The sequence below is a fragment of the Bos javanicus genome, chromosome 13 (genome assembly GCF_032452875.1).
Source record: "Bos javanicus breed banteng chromosome 13, ARS-OSU_banteng_1.0, whole genome shotgun sequence".
Taxonomy (NCBI): Eukaryota; Metazoa; Chordata; class Mammalia; order Artiodactyla; family Bovidae; genus Bos; species Bos javanicus.
Window position 1 is genome coordinate 26,611,274 of NC_083880.1, and position 18,200 is coordinate 26,629,473.

General features: G+C 38.9%; 1 protein-coding gene across 7 annotated transcripts in view; it reads left to right on the forward strand.

Moving 5' to 3' along the window:
- The window catches only part of MYO3A (myosin IIIA), a 174,406-nt gene that overhangs the window by 64,519 nt on the left and 91,687 nt on the right, over nucleotides 1-18,200 (forward strand). For 6 of the 7 annotated variants that reach the window (XM_061436045.1, XM_061436041.1, XM_061436044.1 and 3 more), the window contains exons 10-11: nucleotides 1,428-1,583; nucleotides 18,076-18,175. In XM_061436045.1, coding sequence (XP_061292029.1) covers nucleotides 1,428-1,583; nucleotides 18,076-18,175 — 256 coding nt within the window. Of the gene's footprint in view, nucleotides 1-1,422; nucleotides 1,584-18,075; nucleotides 18,176-18,200 lie in introns of those variants that run through there. The other variant, XM_061436046.1, reaches the window with a different exon arrangement.

Sequence of the window (18,200 nt, forward strand, 5' to 3'; positions counted from 1 at the left end):
CTACAGGGGGTCTTCCTGACCCAGGGATCGAACCCTTGTCTCGGGCATCTCCTGTATTAGCAGGTGGGTTCTTTACCGCTAGCACCATCGTGGAAGCTAGTATTTGTTTAGTTAATTCCAGTAGAATAAATTGCCAAATTCTCATACCAGAAGGATTAACAATACAGATAAGAAGTGGCATGGCTCAGGTCAGGCTTGGGTTCCTTTTTGTTTTTTTCTATCCTCAAATGACAGCCCCACCCTGACCAGTTTCCTCATAACCATAGATCCTCAAAATCTCAGGACTGAAAGAGTACGCAGAACATGAATTCTTCTTGAACAGGGTGCGCTGAGAAGCCAATCAGTAATCCCTTGATAAAAATAATCTTACTTCCCAATGCTGCCCATTCCATCTTCTGTCAAAAAGTTCGCTCTTATATGGACCAGAAGTCTCTCTCTCTTTTAATTCTACCCATCGATCCTAACTTTTTTGTTTCCTTGCCTTGAAAACTAGTCTTAACTCCTCTTTCCAACATCTGAAGGCAGCTGATTAAACATCCGATGTTTGTTCCAGGGTTCCTCCTGTGATGCTGTTTCAGGTGTTCTCACCTGGTTGATCCTATCAAGAGGTATGATACACATTAGTATGTGTACTCTAGGACCTCAAAGCCCATCCACTGACATGGGATTTAAACATCCTCAGTGCATAAGCCAGAGAATGCAATACTCCAGTACTCTTGCCTGGAAAATCCCATGGACGAAGGAGTCTGGTAGGCTGCAGTCCATGGGGTTGCGAAGAGTCGGACACAACTGAGTGACTTCACTTTCACTTTTCACTTTCATGCATTGGAGAAGGAAATGACAACCCACTCCAGTGTTCTTGCCTGGAGAATCCCAGGGATGGCGGGCCCTGCTGGGCTGCCGTCTATGGGGTCGCACAGAATCGGACACGACTAAAGTGACTTAGCAGCAGCAGCAGTGCATAAGCCCTTGCACATGGGTTAGTAGTTTTATCACGTAGAAAGAAACAGATCAATTGAAAAACCTTTAAAAGCGTTAGTGAAGGGAGACTGAAAAGTTTGTTGTAATTTTAGATAAGCATTAAAACTGTAATGACTTCATTGTTGTTTATCTTTCGCTAAAAGAGACTTGGCAGTGGAGACTGAGTTCAATTAGCACTCTGCAGTAATGCTTGCTAGGAGGCAAGTAAAGTAGAATTTAGATGAAAGTTGGTTTCACTACAGCATAATCGCCCACAGATGTGTGCACTTTCACAGACATTAATTCCTCAGATTTCAGTTTTAACATTTTTTTGAGATATGTTTCTTGGGCTGAGCATCAACGAAGAACATCATTCCTTTGTGTTAGAGTAGTTTTTAGGACTGTGAATAATAAATTCAAAACTTTTAACTTATCTAATAATTGCATGTTCCTTTCTGCCAGTGCAGGTGTTTGACTAAGGATTATGAAAAGCGTCCAACAGTGTCAGATCTTTTACAGCATACATTCATTACTCAAGTTGAAGGCAAAGATGTGATGTTACAAAAACAACTCACAGAATTCATTGGCATTTATCAGTGCACAGGAGGCACAGAAAAGGCCAGGTAATCAAATAATATTTTGACTCCAAAAGTCCAAAGATCATTTAAAGAGTCTGACTGCTTTATAATCCAATGGTTGTTAAGGTAAGGAAAGAACTTCCTGGTTTAATTCTTTCAGTTCACTGGTTGTGGTTTGGAGATAAGGTAGTATTTGCATGAAGAGTAAATGTCTCAAGTTGAATTGCATCCTGATATTGGGAATATTACTGGCAGCATTTTTTAAACAACTTCTTCATAACAAAGGATATAAACTTCAATAGGTGATTAGTATTGGCTTATATTTTCTTGTATTTTTCTCCTCTTCTGTGAAGTAAGATACCTTATATTTGAGATTTAAAAATGAACATAACACTTGAAAAATTTTTTTGACATTATTATTTTTGGTATCATTTTCTCTGGTTGAATTATATTCAAAAGTCATTTTTAATGATCTATTATGTACAGTTTTCATAATTTTGACTATTTTTACAGCTTATAGATAGTATATATATTTATTTTATGGAGTTTAGAAGATACATAGAAGTATACAACATAAAAGCAATTATAAAATTTAAATCTATACCTTCTAGTATCTTATTATTGGAAATACATTTAAAAACAAAATTGAAATATATATGTCCTGGAGCTTGCCTTCTTTCACTGGATAGTGAAAGAATATTCATATCTTTAAATATCCTCCTACCACAAATTAAACATTTTTAAATTTTATATTGAGTATAGTTGATTAACAATGATGTTTTAGTTTCAAGTATACAGGAAGGTGGTTCAATTATACATATACATGTATCTGTTCTTTTTCAAGTTCTTTTCTCATTCAGGTTATTACACAATATTGAGGAGAGTTCCCTGTGCTATTCAGAAGATCCTTGTTATCTATTTTAAATATAGCGATGTGTACATGTCAATCCCAAACTGCTATAATCATCCCACTTGTCCCAACATATGTGATTTTTAAACCACAGTACAAGGCAAATTTGAGGCACATTTCAAAGGATTAACAAATGAAAGATGAATTTAAAAAATTGTCCAAACTTTTAGTGCTACAAGTGCCTGGTTCAGGCTGTCAATTATTTATTTAAGTGTGGGACTTTATGTAATGTACATGCACTAGAATGGGATTTTGATTTTACCAAAAGAAAAGAAAAGAAGGAAGCAGAAAAATCAATAGGAAATAATAACAGGGTTCTTTCACTGCAATACAATACATCGCCCAATTTTACTTTCTATTTTCTGGGCAAGATAATTTTCCTCTAAAGTCTCTGACAATGTCATGGTGAGAATTACTCACCCTTAATACACAGGGCTTCTAAAATGCTATCCTGACTGCTCTCATAATAACTCCTTTTCATTCCCGTCTCCACATGTGTATTTCAAAGAAACTTGCTTCAAACTCAGCCAGTCCAACATGGAGCCTGTGCTGTCCCACCCCAAACTAGTTCTTTGTTCCTTTTATTTTTAGTGGCACCGCCACTCACCCCATAACCACCAGAAATCTCAGGATTATCTTGACGTATTTTTCTCTCCTACTTACATTAACAAGGCTAAATTTCTTACAGCCCCACTCAACCCATTATCAATTGTGATATAGTCCTTGCCACCATAGAAATGATACGTTGAGACAGCATTTGTGTCGTCTCCGTATTGACTGAGGCCAACTCAGTCTGGATGAGGTGCCCCACACAGGTCTGACAGCTGAAGCAGCTGTAGACTCTGTGCTCTGTGTTCTCTATCTTGGTCAGACTCTGCCACCAGCTCATGCCTTGATGAGACCTTTTCTCCTGGATTTCGCACAGATAATTCCTTTGCCTCTTATTTTGACCAAAATAAGATACTTAAAAGGGTCTTTCTTTTTAACTTAAAACCAGCATGTACATAACCATTATATAGAGTAGGAAGCTTCAGTCCCTAAAAGGAATAAAAATAATGTTCTGTGAGAGTTTGGAAGAAGCCAGCAGTACCTCCACTGGCAGTGACACCGGGGCTTATCCAGGAAGCAGTCTTTAATCGACACTCAAGAGAGAAGCCAGACTTAATCCTGTGAAAATAGAATTACTGCTAGATGAACATTATTGCTCTAAGGACCAGCTTGAGCAAAATCATGAAAGCAAGGAGAAATACATTTAATCAGAATTGTAAGGAGGAAAATTTAGAAATAGGATTGGAGAGACACGCAGAGACCAGACTACAGAGAGCACTGAAAGTCAGGTTGAGTGAGCGGTTTGACCTGGGTCCCTGACAGCCCTGATAGGGTGGGCCCCGAGGCCCCTGTGTCCTGCTGGGCACCCTCCTGCCATTGGTTCTAAAAGGTGAACTACAGATACACCAAGACAAATTAGGGCAGTAATCTTGAATACCTTTTGCTTTTCCTCCATGTTTCTTCCTGACTTTAAACTACTGTTATTTTTCCAAAAGTGGGGAAGTTGGTCCTTATTATGTTTAATTATCAAAGCATTTAGTGGCTATTGTTGGATATTTTGAAATGATGAGCCTATTGACATAAACACTAAATTTCTGTATTTTTGTGGGATGTTTTAGTTGGTGTGTGTGAGAGAGTGTGCATGCATGCGTGTGCATGTTTCTAAGTACATTTGATTTTGAAAAATTCAAATCTCATTTTGGCCAAAATAAGGGGTTGAACAAATTTTCCTTGGAAGATCTAGGAGAAGAGGTCTCATCAAGGCATGAGCTGATGGCTGTGTCCATTCAAGATCAATAACCTGAAAAGAGACTGATAATGTCAGTAATGTAGTAAGCTGGGAATGTAGTAAGCTCCCATCTAGGACCAGGAAATTTAGAAAAGAAATGATCACTTCTCCTTCCCAACCTGAGATATCTTCTTATGCCTTTCTTCACCACTTCCCCCTTCTGGAAAAGCTCCTAAATAAGGGCTGAATAGCTTTTAAACTTGGTCTCCACGAACTTTATAAGGAATAGATGATTGAATCATTACTCCCTGGGAGACCATTATGAGCATATTTGTTCCTAAGGAGTAATAAATAAATTCAAATAAACAGGATAGGCAGTTGCTCACAAGCTTTTCTATTTTACAATGCAACATTCAAAAAACTAAGATCATGGCATCTGGTCCCATCACTTAATGGCAAATAGATGGGGAGACAATGGAAACAGTGACAGACTTTATTTTCTTGGGCTCCAAAATCACTGCAGATGGTGACTGCAGCCATAAAATTAAGAGATGCTTGCTCCTTGGAAGAAAAGCTATGACAAACCTAGACAGTATGTTTAAAAGCAGGGACATTACTTTGCTGACAAAGGTCCATCTAGTCAAAGCTATGGTTTTTCCAGTAGTCATGTATGGATGTGAGAGTTGGACCATAAAGAAAGCTCAGTGCTGAAGAATTGATGCTTTTGAACTGTGGTGTTGGAGAAGACTCTTGAGAGTCCCTTGGACTGCAAGGAGATCCAACCAGTCAATCCTAAATTTCCCTAAATTCAGGAAATCAGTCCTGAATATTCATTGGAAGGACTGATGCTGAAGCTCCAATATTTTGGCCACCTGATGCAAAGAACGGATTCATTGGAAAAGACCTTGATGCTGGGAAAGATTGAAGGTGGGGGCAAAAGGGGAGGACAGAGGATGAGATGGTTGGATGGCATCACCGACTCGATGGACATGAGTTTGAGCAAGCTCCGGGAGTTGATGATGGACAGGGAAGCCTGGTGTGCTGCAGTCCATGACGTCACAAAGAGCTAGACACAACTGAGTGACTGAAGTGATCTTCTCCTTTCCTGAGTTCTTTCATTAGTCTCTTAGGTAGGTAAATTTCATCATCTCATGGTAATTTTCAGAAAGCCTCCAACCCCTAGCTTCTTGCCTCTTGAACTTGAAGCCTAGTTTAGCTAGGCAAAATATACTTAGGTTAGTGTTTCTTTTCCTGGAAGTATTACATACATTGTTCCACCATCTCTTAGGCAGTGTGTATTGCTGTTGTAAGAACCAAGGCAATGACATTTCTCCCTTTGCTCCTGGGGCTGCTTCTGCACAGTGCCCATAAGGTTTTCATAATTTTGCCCACCTGTGTCTTCTTGTCAGTCTTTCCATATCAATTTTGCCTATACCCTGTGGTGTGTGGGAGCCCACACCTCTGGCTTATGAGAGCCAGTTGGGTCTTTGTTCTCTTCTTGGGTTTTGTGTGCTCAAACCACATGCTTATCACATCTGTGACCTCAGTCATGTATATTCTGCATTTTGTTGCTTTTCTTTCCTGATTTTCCTCCATTTCTTTTCTGAATTGAGCTGACTCAGTTTTTCTTTTGCCTACCTATCTCTTCATTAAAGTTTTGTGCCCCCTCTTAAAGATTTTTCTCTTTTAATGAGACCTCATCTAAGAAATGTCTATGAGGGATGGAGAACTTTTTGTCTGAACTTTTCCTATGATTCTTTCATATGGCATATACTCTTCTTCTGTCTTTTACTTATCATTCTTCCTCCTCCTTTTTTAAAAACTACAAATATGTGGTGATGAATCTCATCTCAAATGGGACTGGGAACAGCTGTGTTCTAGCCAAAAAAAAAGTGGGCACGACGGACGGGTGAGTCGGCAAGTCTTTAGTTTGAATTAGGTTGTTTCTCTTGAACATCCTCTCACCACACCTGTATTTTCTCTCTCTTGACACATCTCCCCTCAATTTTGAACCTTGAAGAGGTCAGAGTACAGGGCCATTAGTTGGAACGAGCCCAGGTAGCACCATTGTATTCTTTATGGCCCACGACACAAACCCATCATGACCATCTTTTTATATCATCACATAGCAACTGCTTCTTTTCCCTTTGTTTTGCCTCCCCCTGGCCACTGGCCACCCTCTATTGGACAAATATGTGATCATTGTTCCCTGGTCTTCTGCAGCTCCTCACCCTCTTGCTCTTTGGCATGTTGATCTGGTCTTATCAAGACTTTCACATTTCCGGCATGGCCCAACCATGCTCTAGGAACTGATAGCTCCAAGCAAGGCTCATTGGGTAGACCTATCAGGATGTGTGCTTTTTTTTTTTTTTTTAAAGTCTCTATAGATATTGTTTGAGTGCTAAAGAATTACGTGTCAGTTCTCAGCTTCTCTCATTTCAACACAGAGTTCACAGGATTTGGTAGTTGTGCTTTATAGACTGTGGTTTGGGACTGTGGCCATTTCTGTTTCTCATAAAGGAGACTTCTCTCTACTTGCCTTTCTTTTTGTTATTTAGCAAGTCTTAAGGGAAGGGAATGAGCTTCCCTGGTGGCTTGGTGGTAAAAAATCCATCTGCAGTGCAGGAGGTGCAGGAAATGTGGTTTTGATTCCTGGGTCAGGAAGATCCCCTGGAGGAGGAAATGGCAACCCACTCCAGTATTCTTGCTGGAAAAATCCTGTGGATAGAAGAGCCTGGTGGGCTACAGTCCATAGGGTGACAGAGTCGGACATGACTGAGTGACTGAGCATGCAAGGAAAGTGGTTGATTGCTGTATGATCTTAACTTGAACTAACTGTCTCTTCTTAGTAAAGTAGGATGGGGTATGATGGATTAGATACGGTCACAATTTTTTGGACAATTCTTGCATTAAGAGTGGGGTTCTGTGTTGTTTACCCTTGAACCTGGCATTTTCTGTGACTTCCTTGGTTAGTATAATAAAGATAGAAGAAGTAGTCCTATGATATTTTTGAGCCTAGCCTTGCTGAAAGCACTGGCTAGAAAGGACTTCATGTGCTGAGGGACCAGCAGGGGTTATCAAAGTGACTAGCAGAGTATCAACTATTGACACCCAGCTGAGCAAGAGCTGAATCACAGGTGTGTCTGGCTGCAGCCAACTTGTCCATGAGCAATTTTGAGACATACTTATGGGGACTCTCTAAGGCCACAAGAGTCCCACACTAGCATGTGCAGTCAAAGAGCAAGAAAAATTTGATTACTAGTATTATGACCCTTTTTTACACTTTTTCACTTTCACTTTCACTATGACATTTTGCTGTACCTGTAAGAGCTTCTCTGGTGGCTCAGATGATAAAGAATATGCCTGCAATACAGGAGACCTGAGTTTGATCCCTGGGTCAGGAAGATCCCCTGGAGAAGGGAATAGCTACCCACTGCAGTATTCTTGCTTGGAGAATTTCATGGACAGAGGAGCCTGGCAGGCTGTAACCCATGGGGTTGCAAAGAGCTGGACATGACTGAGCTGTACCCATAAGTGGTGTGGGACAGCCCACACTGTGCCACTCCAGGAGACACTGTTCATTTCATATTTCCCCTGAATGCTCTCATGCCCAAGCACAGAGACATGCCATGAATGGTGCCCCCTGGAGTGGCACCATGTAGATTGTGGATGAGGAGCCTGAGAAGATTCTGAATACACTTGTTTTACAACACAAAATAGAGTCCCATCTGTCATGCTAGCTATGTATATGTAATGTTAGCACAAATAAAGAATTGGATAGAGTAAAAAGCTGACCCTGGCTCATTGTTTATTATTTTGGTCCTGATTTAGTTTGAAAAATTTTGTCCTCCTGAGGACTTTCACATAAAAATGCTTTCAGCAAATCTGTATGAGGGTGGAAACCTGTGATGTTTCTCTGAAGTTCATGTGGGCAGATTTATTGGGCATTTCCTTAATCTTTCTAACATCATTCAATGAAAGATTGTTTTACATTAGTATTTAGTATTGCAATATGCTGGTTCATTAGAGGGAAACCTAAATTTTATTAGATGTTAGGGCCACTTTACAAATTCTGAAAGCTTATATCAGATTCCCAAATTCCTATAATGTTCATGTTTCCCTTCATGTTCTAGAAGTCATTAATTATTTTAATTATGGCATTATCCATTTTTAGCTGTTTTAATTTGACTCAAATTCTTACTTGTTCTTAAAATATTTGTACATTTATTTCTTATAGTTTTATAATTATTTTATCTAAAGAGGCCCCTGAAAGTGATCATATTTAATTTCATGACATAAAAATGCTATGAATACAACAAATGTATGCACTTAATTAGAGCAAAATATTAACACAATTTTTAAAAAGAATAAAATTTTCCCCCAAATTCTGAATATGTATCTTTTGGCCTTTCCCTCAAAGGCATTAGTCTTTTTAAAAAAAATTTAATCTAGAGAGGGAAAAAAAAACAAACAAACCCTAAGGGATTATCAAGAGGCTTGACCTACTTATGAAGGTTGCAAGAAATACTGCAGTATTGCCTCCCTGTGTCTTTTCTTTCAAATTAGCAATAGCCTAGGATTTGACTGCATCCATTTTGGGGATTATTGCTATAAGGAAAAGACACATTTGCATAGGATTATTTCCTATTGAATTCTGCAGTGCCTCATAGGAGGCAGGACACTGAATATAGACACTTCTAATGTTTTTGCAGCAAAGAGAGGTGAAAGAATCGAGTGGAGGGCAGGGCAACCATTTTCCCCGAGTGCCTTCACATTTCTAGTCCTCTAAATATATATAGCTTCCCTTGTGGCTCAGCTGGTAAAGAATCCTCCTGTAATGTGGGAGACCTGGGTTCTATCCCTGAGTTGGAAAGATCCCCTGGAGAACGGAAAGGCTACCCACTCCAGTATTCTGGCCTGGAGAATTCCATGGACTGTATAGTCCATGGGGTCACAAAGAGTCGGACACGACTGAGCGACTTGCACTGCACTGCAAATATATTTTTTACTTTCATATTAGAGACCTTAGTAATAAGTGTTTTGAGAGTAACTCCCTGGAAAATTTGTACTTTAGTGAAATCTGTTAACCATCTTTTTGCTGGGAAAGAGGAGAGAAATATTTTTTTTTAAAGATAGTAGTTAAGGTTTAGAGCAGAAGATTTCAGCCTTTAAGTAGAATTCAGAATGACATGCTTCTCATCCCTTCCTGCCAGGCACGTAAAGCTTTATCTCTGGCTGCTCAGCTGTCCTAATCTTGTTTGCTTCCCCGTTTAGTTTTGTAATCTCTGCCAAAAAAAAAAAGTTCTGTATTTAACAGAATTTTTAGTTTTGGAAGATTATGATTCACTTTGAAGTTAGATTTTTATACATTTATATAAATACAGCTGGGTTTTTTTTTTTTAAGTGAAAGATCTGACATCACAATCCCCAGTGTTTTGTCAAAAAGAAGGAAAGGAAGGAAGATAAATAGCTAACTATGGCGATTCCAGTCTTGGGAATAGAAATTGCAATAGAATACTATGACTTCATGGTTGTTTCTTCTATAGATTTGACTGTCCTACAAGATCCCCTCAAAAACAGTATATGTCTATTAACTATATAAGCATATATTTTATATATACTTATAAAATACAAATATATAAAATTTAAATACATTACCTAGACAGCCCAGCCTAAAATGTGGGTGTTGTTCCCTGTCCATGGATGAAAATGCAGCTCTCCTGTATTTAGTAAAATCCTGTAGAGGGTGGTCATCATTTCTGTTTGTGACAAGTTAAATTTGATATGCCAATTAAACATGAAAGTAGAGTTATCCAGTAGGAAGTGGATATAGGAGTCTGGGCTTTAGGGGAGAAGCCCATGTTGGAGATAGTCATTGTCATTTGCTTATAAAGGTATTTAGTGCTGTGACACAAATGAGGTCACTGAATGTGAGGATTTAGGAATTTAGCAGGGGGAGAGGAGCCAGAAAAGGTAATTGAGGGATTGTGGCCCTTTAGGGAGGAAGAGCAGGGGAACGTGGTTGGTTGAGAACCACATAAACCCAGTGTTTTGAGGAGGGAACAGTTCTGCCAAAGAGTGCTGAAAATTTTAAAAACTGGAGTAATAATGAGTTTGGACACACAAGTTCTTCAGTGACCTCAACCAGATCCTCTCAGCAGAGTGGGGTGGAGGGCAGCCCCAGTTAAGAGAATTCTCGTTAAGGAGAGGAATGAGGTGAGGAAGAGACACTGAATATGAACTACTCTTTAAGAAGCTCAGCTGTAAAAGGGGAGAGACAGGGCAGTAGCTGGAAGGCACTGAGGATCAAAGGAGAGGTTTTTTTTTTTTTTTTTTTTTTTAAAGATAAGAGATACTAGAGAACTTTGTACACTGATAGAGGGAAAGGTTGATGCCACCGAAGAGCAAGCAGGTGTACCAGCGAAACAGCTGGCCTTTGCCCAGAGCAGGGACATGCATCCTTGGCACCAGAGAGCAGGCTGTGAGGGTAAGAGGACACCAAGATGAGATCCTGTCGAGTTGTTTAAGAATTATGAGCGTGTGAAAAAGAATGAAAGGCGATATCAAAATGTCACCAGTGGTTATCTCTTGGGGATACAGTTACAGGTGATTTATTTTCTTATACCTTTTTTGGTATTTTTCAGTTTTTTTAAAAAGCTAAGAATATTTTATATACTTGTAAAAATGAATGTGATAAAGATAATCGTACACTCTCCCTGACCCTTCATGCTATCATTCCTTAGAAAGTCAGACTGCATGCAACTCATCAGCTGTGTTTGTTCTTGTTTTTTTTTTCAAGTATTTATTTATTAATATTTATTTGGCTGTGCTGGGTCTTAGTTGCTGCACTTAAGCTCTTGGTTGCAGCATGGAGAACCTAGTTCCCCAACGAGGGATTGAACCCAGGTCTCCTGCATTGGGGGCATGGAGTCTTAGCCTCTAGACCACCAGGGAAGTCCCTGTGTTTGTTGGAACCAGATCACTTTGCTGTACTGATGCTTTTCCTACAGCTACTTAACTCTATACATTGAAGGAATTGTGCTACCCCATCTTTACAACAAGATCCTACTTACAGAAACCATCTCTGCTTTTGGTTGTCTGTAAGCTAAGCATGAGGAGAAGAAAGCTGTCAGGAACTTGGCAGATGGGGGAATCACCAAACATTCTTGGCAAACACAGATGTCAGTTTCATGTCAACATCTAAAACCAGGTCACTCTAAAATAATGGCACAGGAGTCACACTTACAGCAGAAACAGACATTATTTCTCAGTGGGAACATTTTTCTTCGGCCTCCAGATAATTATGTACAAAAGAGGAAGGGCTGTGTGAATGAACAGGGCCATCGAAAGTGTCTTAGAGCTGGGTACTGATGACATCTGTCACTCCAGTCATCGCCAAAGCTGATCTGCTCTTCTGGCTCGTCCAGCTGGGGTGTACTTCTTCCTCAGCATCATTTCAAAACTGCACAATTGGCCAAAAGGGTCAAACTGAAGATCGATAAAAACTAGTCTTTCAGGGCACACTGGTGAGAGCCTGTATGCCCATGGGTGTTACCAGTTGTGACTTTGTTAGTGGAGTTTAAAGATGTCTAAGGACATTAAAACAAAAGTATTGATTAGATTTCTGTTTAACAAAGGATTTCTGTACTATCCCAGTGGCTCCTGAATCACCTTAGAAGATAGAGCTTGATATTTACAAGAGAATATTTTACCAAAGTAAAAGCAAATAAAGCTGTGGCATTACAATAGTACAACTGAATAGTAAGGATAAAAATTTAACATGCAGCAGCAAGAGTTGTTTCTTTTTTTCAGTGTGTAGAACTGAAATACAAGTGAAGCTATACTAACCACCCCTGAGGGTATTTCTGACCTTTTGACAACATAGAAAGGAAATATTTGTAGTTTGAAGCTATGTCTCCCCAGTCATACAGAGTAAATGAGAAATATAATCTGGTTAACAAGCTGTACTTTTCACAAGAAGACAAAAATCTTATTGGAAGAATGCTCTTTTCACAAGAGGACAAAAATCTTATTGGAAGGATGCTGACTTTGCCTTCTCCAAGTCTTACAGAAATTAAATCTTTAATAAAGTAACAAGAATGCAAATTAATTCTATAAAATGAAGGCAAAAGCAAAATGTAAAAAGTGTAGAAGTATCTTGAAAGATAGGGTAATGATGAAGATTGGACAGTTTCCTTTGACAAATAATTATCATTCATTTATTCATCCTGCACATATATTGAGTACTTAATATGTTCCAGCTACTATTTTAGGTGTTTAAAATGTGTTTTCCATATGAGTATCTGTCTTCATAGCTTTATCCCAGCTCTGAACCGTGCCTGAAACATAATAGATGCTCCAGAAATTTAAATATTTTGTTGAATGAATGCAGTAGTAGATGTTGAAATGTACAGTTTAAGGCTCTACCATATTTTGTGTGTATGTATGTGTGTTTGGGGTGGGGGAAAGTCTGACAAATCAGAGCAGGCATGGGGATCTCATATTGATCCCTTGCTGACCTCCCTTTTCACAATTCTTAAAATTAAAGGGGGGATTTCCCAGGTGGTCCAGTGGTTAAAACTAGGTGCTTCCCACACAGGGGATGCGAGTTTGATGCCTGGTGGGGGAGCTAGGATCCCACATGCAGCGAGGTATGGCCAAAAATAAAAAATAAAAAATAAATAAAAATAATAATAAAACAATTTTTAAAGAAATACTAAAAAAATGAAAGAGAATTGGACTGAATATAATTTAGTGTCTTTTCTCAGTTTTATACCTTATGATGTGGTCCATTGTGTAACTTTTAAAATATTAAGATAATATTGTTGATTCAACTAATCATGCCACTTGAGAGAGTATAAGTGTGAGTCCTTCACTTGTGCTACTTTGTTGTCACAGCTATAAACTGCCTTTTTTTTTTTTTGGCCCCATTGTCTCTATTATGTTTAAGACCCAACCGTGCTTTCTGGAGCAGTGATGGAGCTTTCACATCCACAGTGATGGCTGTGTCCAGTGGTCACTGGTGGTACAGATATACAGACATGGGAGAAATATAAATAGGCAGTCCCAGTGGCCAGGAGGCTTCTGTAGTTAAGCTGACCTCAGCGCCAGCAGTGCCGAACCTCCAAGCAGTGGGAGATGGGGTTGGGGGTGGTGGTGGGTGGAGTATGCTGGAGTATGCAGACACCGACGAGTGCCTTTCCACCACCTTCCTCCAGCACCTGTTACTGTTAGAGTCTGAGCACTGCAGTGACCCAGGGAGAGAAACAAAGGAAGAGTTGTTTGCTGATATAATGCCTAATTCCTGTGAGATACTACCATCAGGATAGATGTAGGATTTAATCGTTAATATGATGAAGTCCTTTAGAAGCAATGATGTTCATGAATCCTTCATCAGCAAGGACTGGGGCCACATTTTCTCACTCTCTACTCAGTTCATGCTGATTTTAGTACTGTGTTTTTACCATTCATGTTTGGAGACGGTAGAGGGTCACCTCTGGGACAAAAAGAGTGAAAACAACTAAATACAAAACTAGTAGAAATAGAAATTAAATATAACTTAAATTAAAAGTTATAATTCAATATAACTTAGAAGTAAATATTAAATATAAAATAAAGGAAATATAATATTAAGCATAAAGACAGTGAGGGGTCAGAATATGACCACAAATGGAAAAATAAAATAATTAAAATTTATTAACCAAAGCAGGCACTGTATGAATCACGTTACATTTATTCTGTCATTTAATCTTTTAATATCTGTGTGAAATAAGTCATTATTATTTCCATTGTATTTCTGAAAAAGCAGAGTAAGTTCCTTGCCCAGTGCCACATGGCCAATAAGTGGTAGGGCCACAGTTGGAATAATAATAGCAATTATATATAAAGCATTTCCATATGCCCATTCTAAATGAAAGTTTCATAAGACATAATCCATTTTGTTTATCCTCACAGTCTTTTGTAATTTGATCTCAGCATTCAGATTCTAGAGCCCAGCCTCTTAACTGTAACATTGGTATCATTAATACTATGATGTAAACAAAGGAAAGGATTTATATAACTTCACAAATAACTTTTGATTATATAACCGCCTCAGAATTCAGTTCAGTGTTAACAGTTTATCAGTCAGTCTCTGTTCCTCCCTGGCTTTCTGGCTGTTATTGCTACCTGGTTGGCCATGCCTCATGTACCGTGGCTCCTCTACCCTTCAACTGGAAAAAATATAAATAAAGGAGTTATGCTCTAGAATAGGGCCAAACCATCTTTCAGCTCCCCCAATGAAGTCCTTACAAATGGTAAAAACCTAGATTTTCAAAGTCATGAAAATGGCTTTGTATTTTCTCTTCAGAATGAAGCAGTCACCCATATGCTCCATAGTATGCCTATCAATTCACCAACTTCATTTGATAGAGAATTCCAGGCCTGGAAGGCAACAAAGATATGATTCAGCTATTTTTGTTTTTAAAATTTTAAAAACTTTCTGTTATGGACCATTTCTTAAAAGTCTTTATTGAATTTGTTACAGTATTGCTTCCGTTTTATGTTTTGGTTTTTGGCCACAAGGTGTGTGGGATCTTAGCTTCCCCTGTGTGCATGCTCAGTCACTCCAGTTGTGTCAAACTGCTTGTGATCCCATGCACTATAGCCTGCCAGGCTCCTCTGCCCATGGGATTCATCAGGCAAGAATACTGGAGTGGGTTGCCATGCCCTCCTCCAGGGGATCTTCTTGACCCAGGAATCAAATCCTTGTCTCCTGCATTGCATGGCTCTTTACCTACTGAGCCACCTGGGAAGTCCCTTACTCCCCAACCAGGGATCAAACCCATAGCCCCTGCATTGAAAGGCAAAGTCTTAACCACTGGGCCACCTGGGAAGTCCCTATTCAGTTATTTTAATATTACTGGACTAGGTAAAGTTATTAGCTTCCAACACTTTTTGGTGATAATATCTTTTTAGAAAGTGATGATAATAATAAATTTATCTTCCCAAATTAAAGTAAATAAGCCTAAAATTTGTGTGTTCAGTACAAGATCGCTCTTCTAATATCTCATGGTGTCTCATATTCAGTGTTTGTTCTTTGAGTTTTAAGAGTTCTTGATATATTAGATTTATTAATTCTTTGTCCATTCTACATATTGTAAATCTTTCCCCCAATTTTTAAATTTGTTTTTATTATACTCATTAAAATTATCTTGTCAAATCTCTTCCGTTTTTAATTCTATTTTTTTTGTCTTTTCATACTTACAAATTCCATTCTTACTGCATTATTACACAACTGTTCTTTTGCATCTTCTTCTAGAACTTTTATGATGACATTTTAAAATATGTAAATTTAAATCCATCTGGAATTAATTTTTTCTTAAAGTAAATACATGATTCCAAAAATTTTAACCAGCTGTTCCAGCATAATTTCTTGAATTTTTTTCTTTCTCTACTAATTTGAAATGCCACATTTATCATATAATAAGTTCTTAGAATAGACGACCCTACATTACATTCACTACTAGAATTTTGACTTTTGTTAGCTTTTTTTTAACCTAGTGATAATGTATATTTCTGAAATATAGTTAAATAATTTTTTTTCTTTATGAAAACATGCTACTCTACCCTATTGTTTCCATACTCTGCCCTTTGATTAAAATATTCCATTGGCTTCCCGTGGTGCCTGGAGTCCTGCCTCACCCTGGACCACTGTCTCTCCCTCTGTTTCAGCTGCAGGGCCTATCCCTGAGTCCAGGTCTCAGGCATGCCTTTCCCCCCTTTCCCCATCAGATATCAGCCTGCCAGCCTCCCGACTCTCAGGTAAAAGTTTCCATTAAAACTGAATCACCATATCAAATTCTGTGAATATTGTGTGCATTGGGGCAAAAGGTGAGAAAGGTGGTAAGTCAGATAAGTTTTGGTGCCTAAGCTGACTTTTCTGTTCAACGACTTCTCAGAACTGGGATGTGAATCAACAGGGAAGGATGCAGGACTGGTCATTAAGTGGTACTATCATTTGCACACCCGCTGGTTCCATGGGGCTCAACATTGCAACTCAGGCCACCAAATGTATGTTTACACTTTCGTATTTTTGATGCCATACTTGGTTTCTGCCCGCAAGTTTCTCCCAGTCTGGCAAGAAGGGGAATATACCTATTTCTTCTCAGTGATGCATTTTCACTGGAAAATCCTACAACAGCTTAACAGCAAGGGTGATATTTGAGCCTGACTTTGCATGATAGAATTTTGCCAGACATGGAAGGAAATTTATTCCAGGCAGAGGAAACAAAATGAACAAAGCACAGGCTCTTGAAAATTTGGGGCATCTTAGGGAATATTCTATATGCGGGAAAGGTTTCAACAAGCCTCTGAAGGTCCATGAATTCCATACCAAGGAATTTTTAAGTTATACTACAGAAGATTCCCCTGGAGAAGGAAATGGCAACCCATTCCAATATTCTTGCCTGGAAAATTCCATGGACAGAGGAGCCTGGCGGGCTACAGTCCATGGGTCATGAAAGAGTTGGACATGATATAGTGACTAAACAACAACCACAAGAAGGGTAAAAGAGGACCCATCGAGAGTGATGACTTTGAGTGAGTGAGAGGAGATGGAATCTAGTGCACAGAATGGGCAGCTGGCCATAGATAGAGGGGGGACCATGATCAATAATGGCTTAATTCTCTGGTGGTGGTGGTGGTTTAGTTGCTAAGTCCTATCTGACTCTTACAACCCCGTAGACTGTAGCCTGCTAGGCTCCTCTGTCCATGGGATTCTCCAGGCAAGAATACTGGAGTGGGTTGCCATTTCCTTCTCCAGAGGATCTTCCTGACCCAGGAATTGAACCCAGGTCCCTGCATTGCAGGCAGATTCTTTACCAACTGAACTATGAGGGAAGCTCTAATTCTCTGAGAAACCAGTATAGTTTGGTGAAGAAATGGTATGGTTCTTACTATCCTTCATAATCTACATATTCCTTCCCCTTTTACTGTTAAGCAAATTCAAATGCTTAACAATCTGTCCAAAAATACTGAAAATATAGTTCCACTCTAAATAAGTGGATGATGCTTTCATGTCTAGAAAAGTTAAAAGAGACCCATGGGTTTACCTCAGCAACGTCTCCAGACCTCATGTCAAATCCAGATCTTTATGCCGTTATCAGAATTAGTGAAATGTTTCACTTTGAAAATAGACGTACTCGTACCTGAACTCAATCTTCTATATATATGCATTTTACCTTTTGAAAGTCTGCAGTATGGCTTATTTTGTATTTCCCTTAAATTCTGCTGAGCAATAATTTTTCAAATGATCATTTCTTGACCACCAGTGACCTAACACTACCTCAGACAAAACTGGAAATCTAATGAATGCAAATCTCCCGAACTCATCACTTTGTAACAGATTAAATCACACATTGGAATTTAGAGGAAACGTTAAAGAATATTACATGTAGGATAGGGACTTTCCTGGATGTCCAGTGGTTAAGACAGTGCTTCCAATGGAAGCAGTTAAGACTGTGCTTCCAATGTGGGAGGCACAGGCAGGTTTGATCCCCGGTCAGGGAACTAAGATCCCACATGCTGTGCAATGCAGCCAATAAATTAAATAAAAATATATAGGATAGCTCTTGATGTGAATAATGAACTCCTCTGATCATCCATGAAGTAAGTTTGACATGTTGCATTTTCCCAGTGGAGAGGAGAAAACATAAAATACATGAGGCTGTTTTCTGGTAAGTTGTTACTGTCAAATTTAAGTAAATAAGCTTTATGGAGGTTTTTCAGTCTCCTAGTATCTAAATTTGACTTTAGTGTGATCAGTAATAAGTTCTCAAATCAGAAAGGCTTTCCTTTTCATTGTTCCTCAGACATGAACGTCTTTACACCAAGAAAAGTAACTTCAGCAAACCTTTAATTTCCAGTCTCAAGGATGTAGATGATTTAGCAACCCTGGAAGTTCTGGATGAGGTAAGAAACTCAGTTTAATTAAGCC